General features: G+C 34.1%; 1 protein-coding gene across 1 annotated transcript; it reads right to left on the reverse strand.

Moving 5' to 3' along the window:
- Window positions 1–1674: 1674 nt before the first annotated feature.
- Window positions 1675–11110, reverse strand: LOC132295154 (phosphatidylinositol 4-phosphate 5-kinase 6-like). The gene is made up of 8 exons (XM_059793290.1): window positions 9270–11110; window positions 8030–8197; window positions 7445–7610; window positions 6904–7020; window positions 6597–6790; window positions 2996–3126; window positions 2817–2898; window positions 1675–2397 (listed from the first exon to the last, which is right to left on the reverse strand). The coding sequence occupies exons 1-8, from the start codon at window positions 10448–10450 to the stop codon at window positions 2109–2111; spliced, it is 2328 nt and encodes a 775-aa protein (XP_059649273.1). The 5' UTR covers window positions 10451–11110; the 3' UTR covers window positions 1675–2108.
- Between the last annotated feature and the right edge of the window lie 6422 nt (window positions 11111–17532).

The raw sequence follows: 17532 nt of genomic DNA on the forward strand, positions 1-17532 counted from the left end.
TTTAGTGAGCTTCAACAAGTAAATTAGTTACTTATGTACCAAGAGGGTGAAAATTTGAGTTTCCAAAAGAACAAATTGGGTGTGTGTTTCTTACCAATGACAAGAAAAAAAAAAACCCTTATGCCTGTTACAAACTCACGTAAACATCTCTTATATACACATCTTCGATTTATTTTTTCTTTTTCAAGTCATGTAAATCATATACTAAAATTTTGAAATAACTACTTTGAAAGCTTGTTGTTTTCTTTTCCTCATTTCTTTCTCTTATTTTTTTTAGTTTCAATTTTAGCAACTCTCATATAGGTCTGAAAAGTACAAAGTCAAAAAAACATAATAATAATAAAATAAATAAATAACTTGAATTAATTTCATTGGTATAGAAAAGAAAAATTTTGAATTAATTTTATTGGTATAGAAAAGTATTAGGACAGCCAAAATAATATATTTATGCATAAAGATAGATGAAATAAATAGAGAAAAAGAGAGTCCCAGGGCATAGCGACATTGGGAGGGATCCTAAAAGGTAAGTCTTGGAGGTCTAGCTTTCAAACTGCACTCCTAACTTGAATGGTGCTTGTATTGTAGAGTCAATACACTTGCTCTAAAAAAAAGAGAAAAAAAGAAATGATACACTTGCTCTAAAGAATATATATATATATATATGTGTGTGATTAAAACCTACCGAGTTCTTGGATTAAATTCCTGTTAGCGCTCCTATGGAGAACAAAAAGGCAGCAGAAATTGACCATTGAAAGCGTAATCTCTGATGATATCAATTTTGGGAAGAGGGTCTTTAATTGAAGAATGTGAATCATATAGTGGGATATGTATCCTTTTTAACTTAGTTGAGCAATATGTGAAGAATCTGAAAACTAGAAGACGTTTGGAAGTGTGATCGGTCATGGCTTGTTCAAAAATTATATTTGCTTTTGTTTTAACTCGAAATAGAAATAATATTTCTGTATTCAATATTATTTAGAAGACTGTTTAGAAATGTATATTTGTTGCAAGATTGCTGAAAGCAAAAATACGAAAATACGTTTCATAAAAACGCATTATTCACGAAGGACGATGACTCTTCAAGTAATTTTGAGCCATGTTTCTCAATCGTTCGCGCTTTCTTTAGATTTTATATATATGCACACACATCTTGCTTTGTTCTAATTTAAATCTCTACAATGTTGGAGGGTGATTGGATTTAAGGGCCGATGGAAATGAGTTGTTAAATAGTTACTATTTTCGTCCCATATTAGTTGTCTGCTTGAAAAACTTTGATTCACAATTTTTGTGAATCAAAATTATCAAAGTAGACATCTAATATGGGATATAGATAATATATAAGTATATAAATACTCATCAATCATGACTTTTTAGATTAACAGTATTGCAATTTAAGAGAGCCTTTTTGAGAGTATTTTTGTAAAAAAATCATATTGCATAAATAGTTAGAAAGTGAAATTTCGGCATTACAAAAATTATATATGGAACAAATGAGCAATGAACACTTTCAACCTCAATTTGGATCCAGAACACCCATAACATACAAATCATATATAAATCAAGAAACAAAAATAATCTGATCATACCAAGAAAGTGTAAATTTACATGTGGGACAAGCATGCAGTGAAAAGGAAGGGAGACGATTCAGTATGTTCAGCTTAAAAAGAATTTCATTTCCATTTCAATTTCAATTTCAATTTCAATTTCCTTCTGTACATGTTTATCGAGTGCCGAAATCCCAGAGACTCGTAAACTTCTGGGAAGAAAAAAAAAATGAAAATTAGGTACAAAAAGTAATTCTAGCTCAGGTTTGCACTTAGTCAAACTTCATTTACAGTTGGAACAGTCCTGAGTAGCTTCCATTTTGATTTCAAGCTAAACCACACTACTAAAACACAACTGTAACTATAAATAAAATGGGATTGTGAGAAGGGCAAAATACTGCAATGCCTGATTACTGAAATGCATATGCTGGCAGCCACAATTCATTAACCAGTGGTCATGCTGAATTGCTGAAACGGTTATACCTTCTGCCATTAAGCACTGTCGTGACCAGCTACACACCTACCAGTTTCAAGTTAAAGATCCGGGGTCAGCAGTCAGAAACTTCAACCATCTTCTGTGAAAACTTTGAAGATGAAATCTCGGAAACGTCTTGAATACTGCTTTGGATCAACAGCAGAGATTGACGTCGCGTCATATTGGATTGATTTATACGCGTGCTCAAGCTTCTTGCTAATATCGTAATCTTGTAATATATCTATGATACCAAAGACTAGGATGACATCATAGAACTCTCCTGTTGGTTCTCCAACTAGCTGAAACTCGTTATCTGTTCTTCTCACTGTTTGTTCAGCTCTTGCTGGCATATTTATACCTAATTTGATGGATGCCCACCTGCAAAACTCAATTTTAGATGGTGAGGAACGCAAAGGCACGGTGTCACTTTACTGAGATTAGAAATGATAATATAAAAATACTTTTAAGTTTGGAGTTTGGTTTGGAATTACATATTGTTGGCTATTCGTAAAGATGGGAGACAAGAACCATCAACAAATTGTGTGTGTTCAGAAATCATTCCAAAAGAAGAAGAGAGAACAAAAAGAACAAATAATTGGATTTTGGACATGGGAAATCCACGATATGGGGAAGAAAAGTAAATTTGAAGAGTGTGTGAATGATTCAAGAGTCATATGAATTATTGATGGCAGACTTGATGGCTGATGAAGAAGTTTTGTATAGTTTGGAACTCGACCAAAAGTCAGTTATCACAATGTTCATAAATTTGTTATTACAATGTTGATAAGTTTGTTTACCTGGCCGGATCACAAAGAAGCTGATCTATGTCTGCTTCTGAAAGTCGAGGGACTACATCTTCACTAGCATGGTCTTCATGTGCTGCAAGATATGTTCAAAAATCAAATGAGCTGTCAGCAATTGTTTAAGTAGAGATTTGAAATAGGGAGGATTGTAATGGAAAGGGTAAGAGGAAAACCAGTAGGAGTGAGAAAATCAGTAGGAGTGCGAACTCCAGAACATGAAGTTTCTCGAAAGTGAAGACCGAGCAAAAGACTGTAATCCATAATTCCCTCCTGTTCAAGAAATTCGCAGTCCCTGTCCACTTGCCTGCATGAAGGAAGATTTCAGCTTACAAAAAGAAAAGAGTAAATATAGAAGTGATCACCAAAGAATGCAAGCATCCTATTTTGAACTTGCGTTTGCAGTTATGTGAATGTTTGGACATGAAAGCATATGTAAGCTTTTAATTATATATTCACACATACACAAACACATATAGGCACATATAAACAAACATATAAGTATCTTTTGAAAGAATTATGCAAAATAAATGAAAGCTTCGAAAAAACATGCTTTACACAATCAACATGACCCTGTTTATGACGGTTTTCTCACAAAATGCAACTTGGTTATAAAAAACTACCTGTAAATCTATCAACTAGTTTGGTGATAGCAAAATCATCACACTCTTGCTTTTTCCATAGAAATAATAGGTGATTGCTTGTTAGTAATGGTATTTCGAGAGCGACGACGAAAATATTGTGACTAACTGGTATACAAGGTTTAAAAGAGACTAGTGACACTAAAGGTACTGGGAATCATGTAAACCCATTGGTTACTAAGGGGCCTTCAAAAAATGGTTGTCATGTGCCAATTTCTGCAAAGCAGAGCAGAAATTGAGGTGTGAGGATCATTTTTCTCATCACATCTTCTAGTCAAAACATATTTTTTTATAAAACCTTTAAATTGACGTCTTTTTAGTACATATAGATCATCTTAAAGTTTTCAGCTCTACTTCAGACAAGAAAAAATATCTTGTTAATCCCTATTTTCTCTTATGTACCTCAGCTTCCCTTTTTTTCCCCCCCTCAATTGTCCTCTCTTGCCTCAATCCACCTTTGTTCCTTGAGCAAATGTAAAACAATAGGTATGAGCATATAATGCTCAGTAGGTGAATCATAACCTAAAACAGTCCATCTTAAGATATTTTCTTAACTAAACCCTTGCACTTTAGCCTTCTTAGTGTGGAAGACTCGCCACTGCTTCACAAAACTGTCAATGCACTTCCAATAACATACCTTATTCCCCCTACCCATCTTCCATAGATCTGCCAATACCTATCTAATTCTCTGCTAATACTTGATTCTTAATATTCTACATTCCATTACCAAGAATCCCTAACACCAACTCATCCGCAATCCAAATATCCTCAACTCTGACACACCCTCAAAATCACATTAATTTAATTAAACCGACTCTTAGTTAATTCTGTGGCACACCCTCAGATCTTAGTTAACTTAATCAAACTGGCTCTCAATTTACTCCCTAAACCTTAATATCACTTTCGTTTTGCTCCAAGCAATTCTCAACATGATCACTTGTTCAGTCATCAGGTCTCATACTTTTTGTCATGACCCCTAACCACCTCGCAATTTTAAAAAACAAAACTTATAGTCAGAATTCAAATCACAATCCTAAATCACTAGCCAACACTCACACTACATGTAAGATCCCTAGCCACAAGACTCACAACCCTACTAGCAACACCAATCACATCGGGTGAGACCTCTACTCACAACCCAACTCTAGTCAAAATGTCACATGTACACCCCGGTCACATGCCACTCTCAGCATCTGAAAACACCAGGTCAGACCCGTGGTTACAAGCCAGACCAGAACTCAAAAATAATTTCACCACATACAGGTTCAGACCTGCGGTTCACAACCCACAACCACAGCACATGAAAACAACATGGTAACTTGCATACTACCAGCCAACACTTACTCAACAACACTTGCTCAGCATACCACATACAGGCTTCAAAGCAAAATAACACCAAGTTCACTGGCTCATCTTCCTTGAATGGTTACCCCGGTAGCTCCTACCAAAAGGGTTGACATCCCCAAGGGGGCTGAAACTTCACTTAATGAGGTCACCTCTATCCATAAGCCCTCGACCTCAGAGCAGTCACCTGCACTGACTTTTTCGTTTAATGAGGTCACCTCTGTCAAGAGGCCCTCTTCCTCCAGGCAGCCACCTACTCGGGCTCTTCCAACCAAATAGGTCACTGCTTGTATGGTTATTCCTACAAGAACTCACCAACCGCGGTCTTCCAACACCTTGGTCACCACTCTTTGGCTCTCTTCTCAGGATGAAGATCACCCTTAAAGAGTCACGGTCCCTGGCTTTAACTGTAGTTACCACGAGAGGGAATTGTCCAAAGAGGTCCCTGCATTGCTCTTCCCTTAAATGGATCCAACAGTGGTAGTCTCACAGAAAGGGTTAACATCCCAAAGAGCCCCTACCCAAATCATCTCTTGCAGTTTACCATGCTGCCGGACCTCTTCCCGCACTATAAAGTCACTGATTGTGTGCTCAACTCAACCACCTCCATGCCCTGCTTATAATCACGTACCATTCAAGGTGACAACCACAACAATGCAACTTGTCATAAATCCACATTATTCTGGTGACATGTCTGCAACCATACCATGCGCAGCCAAGCTTCTAGTTGATCTTTCTCGACTTGGTCAATCAAACAGCTGTTCGAGCTCAAGTCGATCTTACATATGAGTGTTTGAGCTTGGCTTGGATATTGGTTGTCAAGCTCAAGCTAGGCTTATTTTCCTTGTTTAACCAATTTCAGGATCAAATTTAAGCTCCTTGTCAAGCTCAAGATATTAAGATTAATAAGGAGATAATTTTCATTACAAACCCAAACAAGCCCTAACAATGAACCATGTTTGCGAGACTTAATGTTGATTCATAGACCCATGTTCACAACTATGTTACAAGCTTAATAAGTGTCATGCATTATTTGTGCTTGGCTCGCCTACTTAATGAGTTCAAAAATGTTATTCGAGCTCGACTTATTTACTTAGCAAGTGAACAAGAACCAAGCTGATCTTATTGGCTGAGTAATACTAGTTTTTATCCTTCAGCAACATTCTGTTTTAAAATGTAGAAAATTTGAACACTATTTTGGCAGCACAAAAGTGCCTTTTTCTGCCACAAAAACATTTAAGGAAAATTCAGTTGGTTGTGCAATATTAACACAACTGGCTCTTGAATCAACTCTTTGACTAAATGGAGCTGTATAAGGTCAAGTGGCAGCACATAGGTTTTTATGTACTAGGATGAGAGTTGTGAAAAATGCACAAGTTTGTGTCCCTGTGAAATATCTGGTGAAAATATAAGAGCAGAAGCAGGAATTGACTCTAATGCTAATTATGAAAAAAAAAAAAAAAAAAAAAAAAAAAAAAAAAAAAAAAAAAAAAAAATAATGGAAAAAGAAAAAGAAAATTGACTCTAATGTTGTTACACTTTTGTTGGAATATCCTATTTCCCCACTATTTGAAATATAGTTGGTTCTAGTTCTCTCTCACTGTTACACAATATACCCCATCCATATGGGGATAAAGGCAAGGATGATGATGATGACTGTTATTGTTGTCTCCTGGTTTCTTGCTAATTGCAGTTGAAGTTATGTTAACACTCTTGCTCTCCTTGGAAACTACAATTTTTTGTCAAATGTATATGTAAATAAATATGTCTATTACTGATTTAAAAAGTTCACCTGCAAAAGTCTTGGAACCAAAGTTTCTGCAATCGGAAAATGAATTTGAGATCAAGATCCTTAAGGGTTGTTGTTGCATCAATTTCAGCATCAGGTTTATCAGTTGTGCGGCCAAGAGAAGAACCTTTCAAGTCAAAACGCCTGTGAATTGCGTACTCGGTACAGAACAAATTCCCCATAATAACAAATCGTACCTGGATCATTGATGCCAAAAAATGAGTATAAAGTACAACTGCTGATTAAAAATGGTGTGTGATTTAGACAAATCTTAAAATTCAAATTTGGGTTTGTTTACTTTCAACTTTACCTTCTTTTGGGCAGGCCCAGTTAACTTCACACAGTGAAGGCCATAAAATTTTGTGACTAGAGTGTTTTCAAAGGCTCGAACATGATTATAATACGCTGGAAGCATCCTTATTAGAACCTGTAGTGGTTTAGATCAATCAAAATCGTTTGTTAGAACTTAGAATATCATATTTTGAAATTTGCAGTTGTGAAATGGAAATTCTGGAGCCAATGTAATTACTTGGAGAAGGTTCAAAAATGAATTTGAGTTGCAAAAATGCATGCCTTAGAAGAAGTTACATGTTCGTATGGAATTATTTGCAATAATTCAAAAGTTTACCAAAATATGGGATTTTTGCAGATTGCTCATGCAATAATAAACTCAGGCAGTTGGGTGAATTTGAATTATGCAATGAAAATATCAGCATAGTTCTGGAAAGTTTTATATGAATTACATACTCTATTTCAGTGCTTGTAAAAAGATCCGTGAAGGAAAACTGTATTCAGTAATCCAGTGGTTTTAACTCAAATTTATAAACAAGTAAGCAGGAAAATGAACTCACTTTACATTCCGACTTCTTCATGGTCTTTATCATGTACTTATCATCATGGGTCAAATAAAAGAAGCTTCCACTTTTTCCAGGGGATGAAAGCTCCCGAAGGGCATCATTCCCACATATGGACAACATGTAATCAGCTGGATCCACCTTGAACAATTTCCTTAGAGACCTGCAAATATTCATTGTGATTTATGGGGCCTTGTTTTTTTTATTCTTTTTATAGTAAGCAATTTATGAGGCAATTTTGTATAATAATTATAATTGTGTTATGCTTCAAACACAGTAGTTAACATTCAACTACTGCATATATGTGAGACATAAAATGAATCTCTGGTTTATTTTAAGAACTTCATTTAAATAATTTGAATTGAAAGATCATAGAATTTGCTAGGAATGGATTATCAATCTCCTGCCCAAAAGACCACAGCTTTGGGAACTTTTATCTTTCTTCAGGATACTTCCACATAGTACCATGTCCAGCCTTAATAGGAAATGATCAAACACATACACAACGAGGACTGAAAATCTGCTTGTTGATTGTTGAACAGGGGTTTATGCAGATTAAATGAAATATGTCAGAGGCCTCACCTGAAAACCAATGGGCAGTAATCTTTCCATCTAAAATCACATGACTGGTGAGGAGGAGTATGCTTGGATCCTTCAGGAGGAAATTTGGTCCATACTTTTTCCTTGGGATCAAAAGCCGAAGCTCTCAAATCAAGCGATGTAGCTGGGGCAGGCCTTCCAACTGAATGTCTGTGCAGTGGCACTAGAAATGAGTCATAAGATAAAACTTATAATTATACATAAAGATATAATAACATCATTCTCAGGCGTGGAAGCATTCATTGTGAAAAAAAATTATATCACTAGCATATTTACTTTTCACTCAATCTTAAGGAAGTGAATTTTTTTTTTTTTTTTACTTTTGTTGTGCTAGAAGCTAAAGAATCCTTACATAAATTGTGGATCAGACAGATTTTAGAGAAAGAAAACCCTCTAATGTACTAAATTTAATTTTCCTTTTCCTTCAATTGAGAAACATATAGAAACACTGGCTTGGTATTAACAATTTAACAACTTTCTGAAATCAAAGTGTGTAAAAGCATGGATTTGGTCTTTATCTATTTAACAAAAAGCATATGCATATTACTTATTAAAAAAAAAAAAAAAAAAAGCATATGCATATGAATTCCTTTTTTTCTTTTTTCTTTTTCCTTTTTATTTTTTGTGTGTCTTTTGCTTTTTCCCCTGATGCCCCACACTGCACCTTGTTTTCCTTTCAGACATGACAACCAATTTCAGAATCATTGTTACATCAGTTCATCTAACAATATCCCTTTCCACCTTAATTTTGCAACAATCAGTGAAAGTTTATATGCATCAAGGCTTTTTGAAGTTTTTTGAGCACTTTATGTTCACCATTACTAAAAAGTCTACCATGTTTCACTTACATATGACTTGTAACTCTTCATTTATTCAAGATATTGTGTTGCAGAGAAACCTTTTAAAAGTTTAACAGTAGAAATGAAAGGTCTGTAAGCTGAGACAAATTACGTATGGGAAACACTGTTGTTTAATGATGATCTAGAAAGTTAATCTCGAGAGCTTGTGCAAATCATAGTGCCAATTGAAGTGGGAAAACAACATTATATAAGGTAAAAAACAAAAAGAAATTTAAGCAGTTACAACTAATCTTCAGCCAAAATCATTCATAAACCATATTTGCGTAATAGGATAAAACTCAACACTCTACTCAAAGGGTCAAATAAAAAGGGCACAATCAGAGTATAAAGGGAAAGCTGAAATGGCTTTCATTAACGAATACCTTATTCCAAGTTGCAGATTAAGCATAAGTTCATAATTCTTATGCCCTTTAGCTATTGTCTCCCCCTGTTTCTTCATGGGTTGTATTCTAATAGGTTGCGGTCGGTTCCATCTTGATGTATCCAAACCATCCAGCTCAAGGTTCCCTAAGCCTTCTTCCACCTCTCTCCCTGCCACTGGATGGCCATTTACAACGTCAGAATCAACATCAGCATCGGAGCCCCAGCAATTGCTATGCCTGCCGTCCACAGACAATCTCCTAGGCCTCCCATCATTTGATTTTGAAGACTTCCATAGTGGCTGCTTCTGCAAAAACTCCCCATCCATTCCAAAATTAAGCATCTTCTGAGAGGGCAATATCGAAATCTTTTCTCCAGGACATATCTCACAATCATTCAAATCAACCGAGTACACTTGTTGAGGATCCCAATCAAAATTACCCATCTGTGATCCTGAAGGATAATAAGTCCCACTCTGCTCCTTGAGGTCCTTACTCCACACACCAACATAAAAACTCCCATCTTCCCATCTAAATGTTCCATTTCCTTTAGGCAATCCATCATCCCAACACCCATCATATCGATTTCCATTAGCCCAAATCATTGTTCCGGTATCACTCATCTTGCCAAATTTCCAATGCCCTATATACTGGTTACCATTCAGCCATTGGTACCGCCCCTGGCCTTCCTGCATTCCTCGGCGCCAGTCACCATCATAAAAATCCCCATTTGCATAATGCTTAGCCCCCTTTCCATGCTTCAAATTCATCATCCAAGAACCTTTATAGGTATCATTTGAAGAACCGGTGTAAGTTCCTTCCCCATCCATATACCCATTCTTGAACTGACCCTCATAGGTGGCACCAGAGGGCCAGCTGAACCTACCCTTGCCCATTGTCTTGCCTTTGTACCAATCACCAACATACATACACCCATCTGCCCACAAGTACTTCCCATGACCATGGGGAACGTTTTCGGACCACTGCCCCGTATAGTAGTCGCCATTGTAGAAAATCTTTTCGGCATGATAGGCATCGCAGCCACCGGCATTGCTCTCGTCTTCATCGGCATTAGTCACTGACATTGTTGTGAAAAAACTGTTTGCCCTTTTCTTTGCAGCTGCTTGTGTTTTACGCACCGTTGCTTCCCAGGCCTTGACAATGCCGCCGTATTCTTTGCTCATTCTCTCTCTAGAACTACCTCCCTCTCTCTCTCTAACCGTACCTCTATGACATTTTCTTTCTCAACCCAGATCAGATTTTCTCTGTATCGTCAATGTGACCTTCAAATCCAAATCAACAACCATTTCTACTACAAACCCACCACCACCAAGAGGTAGAGAACAAAATGCTCAAGAGCTCAAACACTCAAATCAACGGAAACAAAAACAACGAGTGTTTGAATTCCATGTTTAATGTGTTCTTTTGTGGTGGAATGGGTGTCTGTTTTCTATGATTACTTGAAATGGGTGTCTGATATTTTTGAAGAATGAGAGCTGGTTTTGGATTATGGGAAAGCAAAAGGAGAAATGGAACCAATGACTGGCTTTTTCTTTGGTAGATGATTTTTTTTTTTTTTTTTGCCCTTTTTTCTTTTTCTTTCCTTTCTTTTTCTTTGATAGAGAATGAACCAGAGAATCAACAACACATGGTTCTATGTTTCCGGCTTTGGCTCCTAAATATACTAACAGACCACACAGTTGGGAGGATGAGAGGAATGGTGATTGTGGGGGAGACGATGGGTTTGCCATTTTTAGTGTCTCAACTCAATCAGACCAAAAACCTAAATAATACTAATTTTAGTACTAAATAAATGTCTTTATAAGGGGTGGCTTATTCATTCTATCTTCTTTTTCTCTTTGGGCGGGGAGGGTGATTTGGGAATTTATCATCCCAAAACATGTTACCGTCTCCTTAGAAAAACTACATATAAATAGTATTAAGAGTTTTAAATAATAAATTGATCAATTTTAAAAGGTAATTTTTCATATTGATTGAATTAAACAAAATAATTATAAATGCATAAAGAATTATTATTAAGGTCCGAAATGGCCTTACACTCTTATTACAAAATACCAAAAATATCCTTCTTAAAATTATCTAATTTTAAATATTAAAATAAATAATTAAAAGTTAGTTTAACTAGCAAATAAAAATACTCCATCTCTTCTCTTGGTCGTCCATCACATTGGATTACCCTTTGGAATTGATATCATGATCTGAAAGATAAGAATTAAAAAGGAAAACTCTACAAGCTTACTATGGTAGTGATGGTATATCACATAGAAGATTTTTCAATTGTTACCTAAAAGAAATTATTATTATTGTTAATATATTAGAAAATGTCAAAACGGGATTTATTAAGGATTTCATATCCTAAGCAGTAAGGTAATAAAGTATTGAAATATCCACCTGCATTTCTTTTTTTTTTGTCTAGAGGTCTCTAGTTGTTGTTCCTTCTTCAATCAATTATTAAAAATCACAATAAATTTTGAGATGCCAAATTGATAACCCCATGCAAGAACCCTAAATTCATAAGATATAACATAATCTAAAGCCTACAGAGTCCTAGATCTGAAACTCCTGAACAAAAATATAACATATTTATATTTATATGTGGTGTGAAGAGAGAGAGGGAGGGAGACCTAGAAGACCTGCGAAGTGGGTAATGCCTGGACATTGGTGGTTGATTGACGACGAAGGTAAGTGATAGAGAATTAGTATTTGCTAGTCAAACTAATTTTTAATTATTTATTTTATTATATTGAAATTATATAATTTTAAGGTGGATATTTTGGGATTTTGAAATAAGATTGTGAGGATATTTTGGACCTGACCAAAAAATATTGATGTATTTGTAATTATTTTGCTTAATCCAATCAAAATAGAAAATTAACTTTTAAAATTGATCAATTTGTTATTTATGGCTCCTAATTTTATCAATGTGTAGTTTCCTTTGAAAAGAAACTAAGTAATAGAAATGAAAAAGTGCACCCAAAAAAAAAAAAATTGAATGAAAAGCAATATTCATGATACATGGTTAGCATGAAATTCTTTCAGAATAAAATTGAAATAATGTGGGCCAGCATAATTGGAACGACCTTAAATGATCGTTTTTTGGAATTTTACTATTTAAGGAATGGATTTTAATATGTTAATTATATTGGTAGTGCAAGTATTAAATGTATCCATAATGGTCCACATTATACTTTTTATAAGTTCAATTAGGATTGTTAATTTGTCTTCATGGATCATCGTGTAGTGTCTATATAAGAATATTCTATTCAAAAGGTAAATTAAAATTCGACTTATTTAATAATCATATTAGTAACCCTCAATACTAACCTGACTCATTTATTAAATGAGTCATGTTTATCAAAATAAGATATTTAATATTCAATCAAATAATAAATATTATAAAAAATCAATACTAACCTGACTCATTTATTAAATGAGTCATGTTTATCAAAATAAGATATTTAATATTCAATCAAATAATAAATATTATAAAAAATTTGTTACAATTAAAATAAGAAGAAGAAACATAAGGCGTAGTCAAGATTCATGTTGAAATGACTTAACTATCCATAATAATTAGGTTTAAACAAGTAACATATTATCTAGGTAATATTCACGATTATGACATGTTGAGTTAAACGGGTATAAACAGGTTACACGGGTTGACCTCCCTCAACCTTAACCCGACACGGTAAAATAAATAGTTTAATCGTATCAACCCGTTTATGACCTGAACCCATTTAAGGATAATCCAAACCTTCTTATCTCGTGTCGTGTTAGGGGTCGTATCGTAATTTGCCACGCCTAAGTTAAATGTTAGAAAGTTAAATTGGTAATATTATAAAAATAATAATAATTTGATTTTTCAAATGGGACATTTCTTTTGAGACAACTAAAAATAAAGAAGTGGACATTTATTTTGGGACGAATGGAATATTATAATATTGAAAAAGTTTATTTGACCCTTAAACTTGAAACTTATTATTATTTTTTTCAATTCCAATTTAAAGATAACAATTCTATGTTATGGAATATATCAAAATAAAAACTTCATGTTATGATTTGAATGGTATGAAAGATGACATTGTTTTTATTTACATTAATTTTTTTTTCATTACTTGCATTAATTGTACCAAGAAAATTTCAAAATGGGACTATTATATTTTATTATAAATTATAAATCAACTTGGGAAATTAATGTTATTTCGAAAATCAAGTCTAAGTGTTTGCCCAACTCTAATATGAATGAATTAGCTACTAAATCCAATTCTCAGACCTTAAGGCTGCAAACGAACCGAGCATAGCCAAACCGAGTTTTAGGTTGCTCGAGCTTCTTTGTTATAGGCTTAGTTGGGCCCGGGATCGTGATGAGTTCAAAAAATTGAGCTCGAGCTCATCATGGCTTTAAAAAGTCTGGGCTTGGCTTGGCTCTTCTCATTTAAGAAAACAAATTAAACTCATGTTTAAAATCAGTTCGGGCTCATTTTCAAGCTCGCCAAACTCGTTTAATAAATCATTACATTTTTATTTTATACTTCCAAAGAATAAATAATTAATGAAAAATAGAAATAAATATAAACAAGCCCTGTGACGAGCCTACGGGTCACGAACGCATATGAGCCTATGTTCACGAGCATATACGAGCCTACACGAGGTCATATTCACGAGCCTAATATTGTTCGGGATCAGCTTGTAAACTATATGAGCTCGAGTTTAGCTCATTTGCTTAAAAACGAGTCCGAACTGAGCTCTAAACAAACCAAGCCCGAGTTGTTCACAACTCGGTTCATATGCAACCCTAGGCCTCAAGGGACTCATGGTGGGAAAAATAGTAGTGGGCACAACTAAAATACTCAAAATTTAGAGTCTATTTCTTGTAACAAAAAGTTTAAGGTTTTTTTTTTTTTTTTTTCTTCGTCTTTTAGGAAATTTTGGAAGCGAAATCAAGTATTTGAAGGAAACTTTATTTTTCCTACCTTTCTTGTTTTCTCTTTTCCAATTTTTTTTTTTTTTTTTTTTTATTTTTTAAATCCTAAACAAACAAAGTCTTATATCAAAATCCCATGACACAAGTCAAAATAAATGGACTATGATAGTGATGGTTGGGGACAAATAGTTGGGGGAAGAAATCATGTCTGAGTGTTGGCCTCTATTAATAAGTTAATCTTGCTCAATTAAAGTTGATAATATTGTACAATCAACAAAGCTTTGTATTGAATGGTATTTTTATTTATTTTTTTACCTTTTCAAAGATTGAAGTTGTCAATTCAAATCCTCACTTAAAATTTGTTGTGTGCAAACTTATTATTAGTCACATGATTCGTCCAAGGGCATTTGAGTTCCCAAATCACACGTTTTTAAGGTCCGTTTCACGTGCAATAGCATATGTAACACCGAGAATCTCACGTGATTGCCCCACAACAGAAGCCATGCTCACGCGTAATTTGCTCCAAGAGTGATGACTTTTGTAGTAAATTTATGTTTCGTTTAAATGTAAAATATTTTTTTTTGAATTTGTTAGTGTTTAATTGTTGTAAAATATTTATGAAGAAAAAAATTATTAAAACTTAATAAAAATAATTTATTTCTCAATTTTTGATAAGTTATTTATACGCCCAACGGATGGATTCGACCTCAACTTTGATCTAAACTCATGCCAAATATCGAAAAATAAAAATAAAAAAATATATTTTATCCGAAAAAAAATATTTTATGTCGAAACAAACAAAACCTAGTATAATAATTTGGAAAAGTTAGATGCATTGTTTGAAACCATACAAGAGAAAGATGCTTAGACATGAAAATTTGTTTTTACCCGTTATATTTATGTTGGGTCAACTTAATAGTATTTAATTATATATGTCTAACTCTAAATACAATTCGGGTAATAATTATATCAAGAATTCTTTACATGAATAGAATCTGTTTATTCGAAATAAAATGACACGACTTTCAATATATATATATATATATATATATATATATATATATATATATATATATAATAAAAGGAGGCCTAATTCATGACTCGACATGTAAATAATTTATTCTTCTGTTTTTAATTATAAACTGCATGTATAATTAAAATAAGGATAAAGTGCCAAAAAAAAAAAAAAAAAAAAAAAAAAAAAAATTCTAAACTATAACGCTTTGCAACCAACGTCCTGAACTAAAAATTGGCCCATAAATTATTGATTTGTTGCAATTAAAGACAAACCCATCGTAAAAGACTATTTTACCATTTCTCATTAAATTTGCCATTTTAATTAAATCATTTTTATTATATTTTCTCTTATTTAAATATTAATTATACTATATACCTTAATTTTATTATTAGTATCAATTTATCATAAAAATTTAAAAAATAAATAAATTTATGACTAGCATTTTCTAAAACGATTAAATTATTATTAAAATTTTATTATTTATAATAAAAACTTATTATACCAAGTTTAAACAATTTAACAATAGAAAAATACCATATTTTCATACTAAATATTGATGAAAATTTAATAAATCACTTAAATAAAAAATACCTTCATTTTCATGTAATATATTCATGAAAAATTAAGAAAATAATTAAATTGTTTTAAAATTTTCTACCTGTCATTTTTATTTAAACAATTAATTTAAAAAATTAAACGTAAATTTATACAAATTTAATGGGGGAAATTAGTTTTGTTTTCATAATTTATTTCAATAAGAAAAATAGATTAAGTGTAATTCAATAAGAAATAGTATTATGGTCATTTAATGCAGTATAGTTTATGCATTGGAGCACTTTGCAACAAAATGTGATAGTTCATGAAGTATTATGCACAAAATATAGTTTAGAGGGTTTATTTACAAATTCAAACATAGTTCAAGGAGTTTTATGCACATTACCCTTAAAATAATGAATGACTAAATTCATTAAATTGAGGACAATAAGAACAATACAATTATCTAAAAAGTGATAAATACAATAATCTGCTAATCTCATGTAGTTTTGAATCCATTTTTTTTTTTTTAAACCCTAGCAAACAAATACAGCAGCGAAATCAAGACAAACAGTCCTTGGCTGCCAACTTAAGAATATCACCAGGAATATGGACAAGATCAATATCACTGTGAATATACGGACAAGAAAACTAGGCAAGAGCATGAGTGACCCCATTGCCATGTCGACGGACATGACTAAGATAAGAAAAGGAGAATAGCCCAAGCAACACTTGCACATCAAAGGAGACCGAATGAATTTCAACCGGCCCACAAGCAAAACCATTCACCGCTGGACCACCAACAAGGAATCACATTCAAACCAAACATGAGGAAAAACATGGCCTAAAGCCCAGATAACTGCTTTACGTAAAGCAACAGCCTCAGCCATAGTGGCACTATGAGCCGAAAAAGGAGCAAAAACCACTATTTGAAGAATAGAGTCCATAGAATCCCGAAAAACAGCACCCCACCCCCAACGTGAGTTGACGAGCAGAATAACGCATCCACATTACATTTAACAATACTCATAGGAGGTGGCACCCAACTCGAAAGGGAGGAATGGGGAGAGAAAACCGAGGTATCACCCAACTGAGAATGAACCAGGCTGTGGGAATGGAAAGAAAAAGAATCCTTAAACTCCCAAAAATGAGAGAAGCCCAACAGACAACCCTAAGAGGGGTATAAAGCTCCCCTTTAAAAACAAGCTGATTTCGAACCTTCCAAATAGCAACAACAAGCCACTAAACCCAAAACATCATGCCCCTCAGTCTGAGACACCCAATGGTTCACCAAAGACATCCATCACTCTATAAGTGATGAAGGAAGATTAGACATAAAATCAAACCTCAATGGTGATAATTTCCAAATTCGTATAGAGTGAGGACAATCAAACACAAATGTTCAATGGATTCCTCCTCAAGGTTACACCGGGGACACACAGACTCAATAGCAATGCCATGCACCAGGAGAAGTTGACAAACCGGTAAAACCAGCTTATGGCATTTCCACAAAAAATGCTGAATCTTGGGTGAAACCTTGCAAGTCCACAGACTACGCCAAAAACTGGTCTGTTGAGGACCAAACTCAGAAGTAACCTGGGTTCAAAAGTGCTAGTACTTGCACAGCGATTAGCCAAGTGATTGGCTGACTTCACTAAAAATTTGCCATTGGGCTCACCATCCCAACCCAATTTGTTTTCCCTGGCACAATAACTGAAGCTACAATGAAAGATAAAAGCAACAATGAAAGGCTGGAATAAAGAGCGAAG

Source organism: Cornus florida, unplaced genomic scaffold (genome assembly GCF_030987335.1).
Source record: "Cornus florida cultivar Cherokee Brave unplaced genomic scaffold, ASM3098733v1 CherokeeBrave_3.0.0_Hap2_Chr02, whole genome shotgun sequence".
NCBI lineage: Eukaryota > Viridiplantae > Streptophyta > Magnoliopsida > Cornales > Cornaceae > Cornus > Cornus florida.

Excerpts from the sequence above, each read along its gene's own strand:
- LOC132295154 (XM_059793290.1), bottom strand. The coding sequence starts at position 10,450 with ATGAGCAAAGAATACGGCGGCATTGTCAAGGCCTGGGAAGCAACGGTG. Across the intron at positions 8,198-9,269 it reads AATCTGCAACTTGGAATAAG|ACATTCAGTTGGAAGGCCTG; the intron begins GTATTCGTTAAT and ends GCCACTGCACAG. Across the intron at positions 6,791-6,903 it reads CTGGGCCTGCCCAAAAGAAG|GTACGATTTGTTATTATGGG; the intron begins GTAAAGTTGAAA and ends TCAATGATCCAG.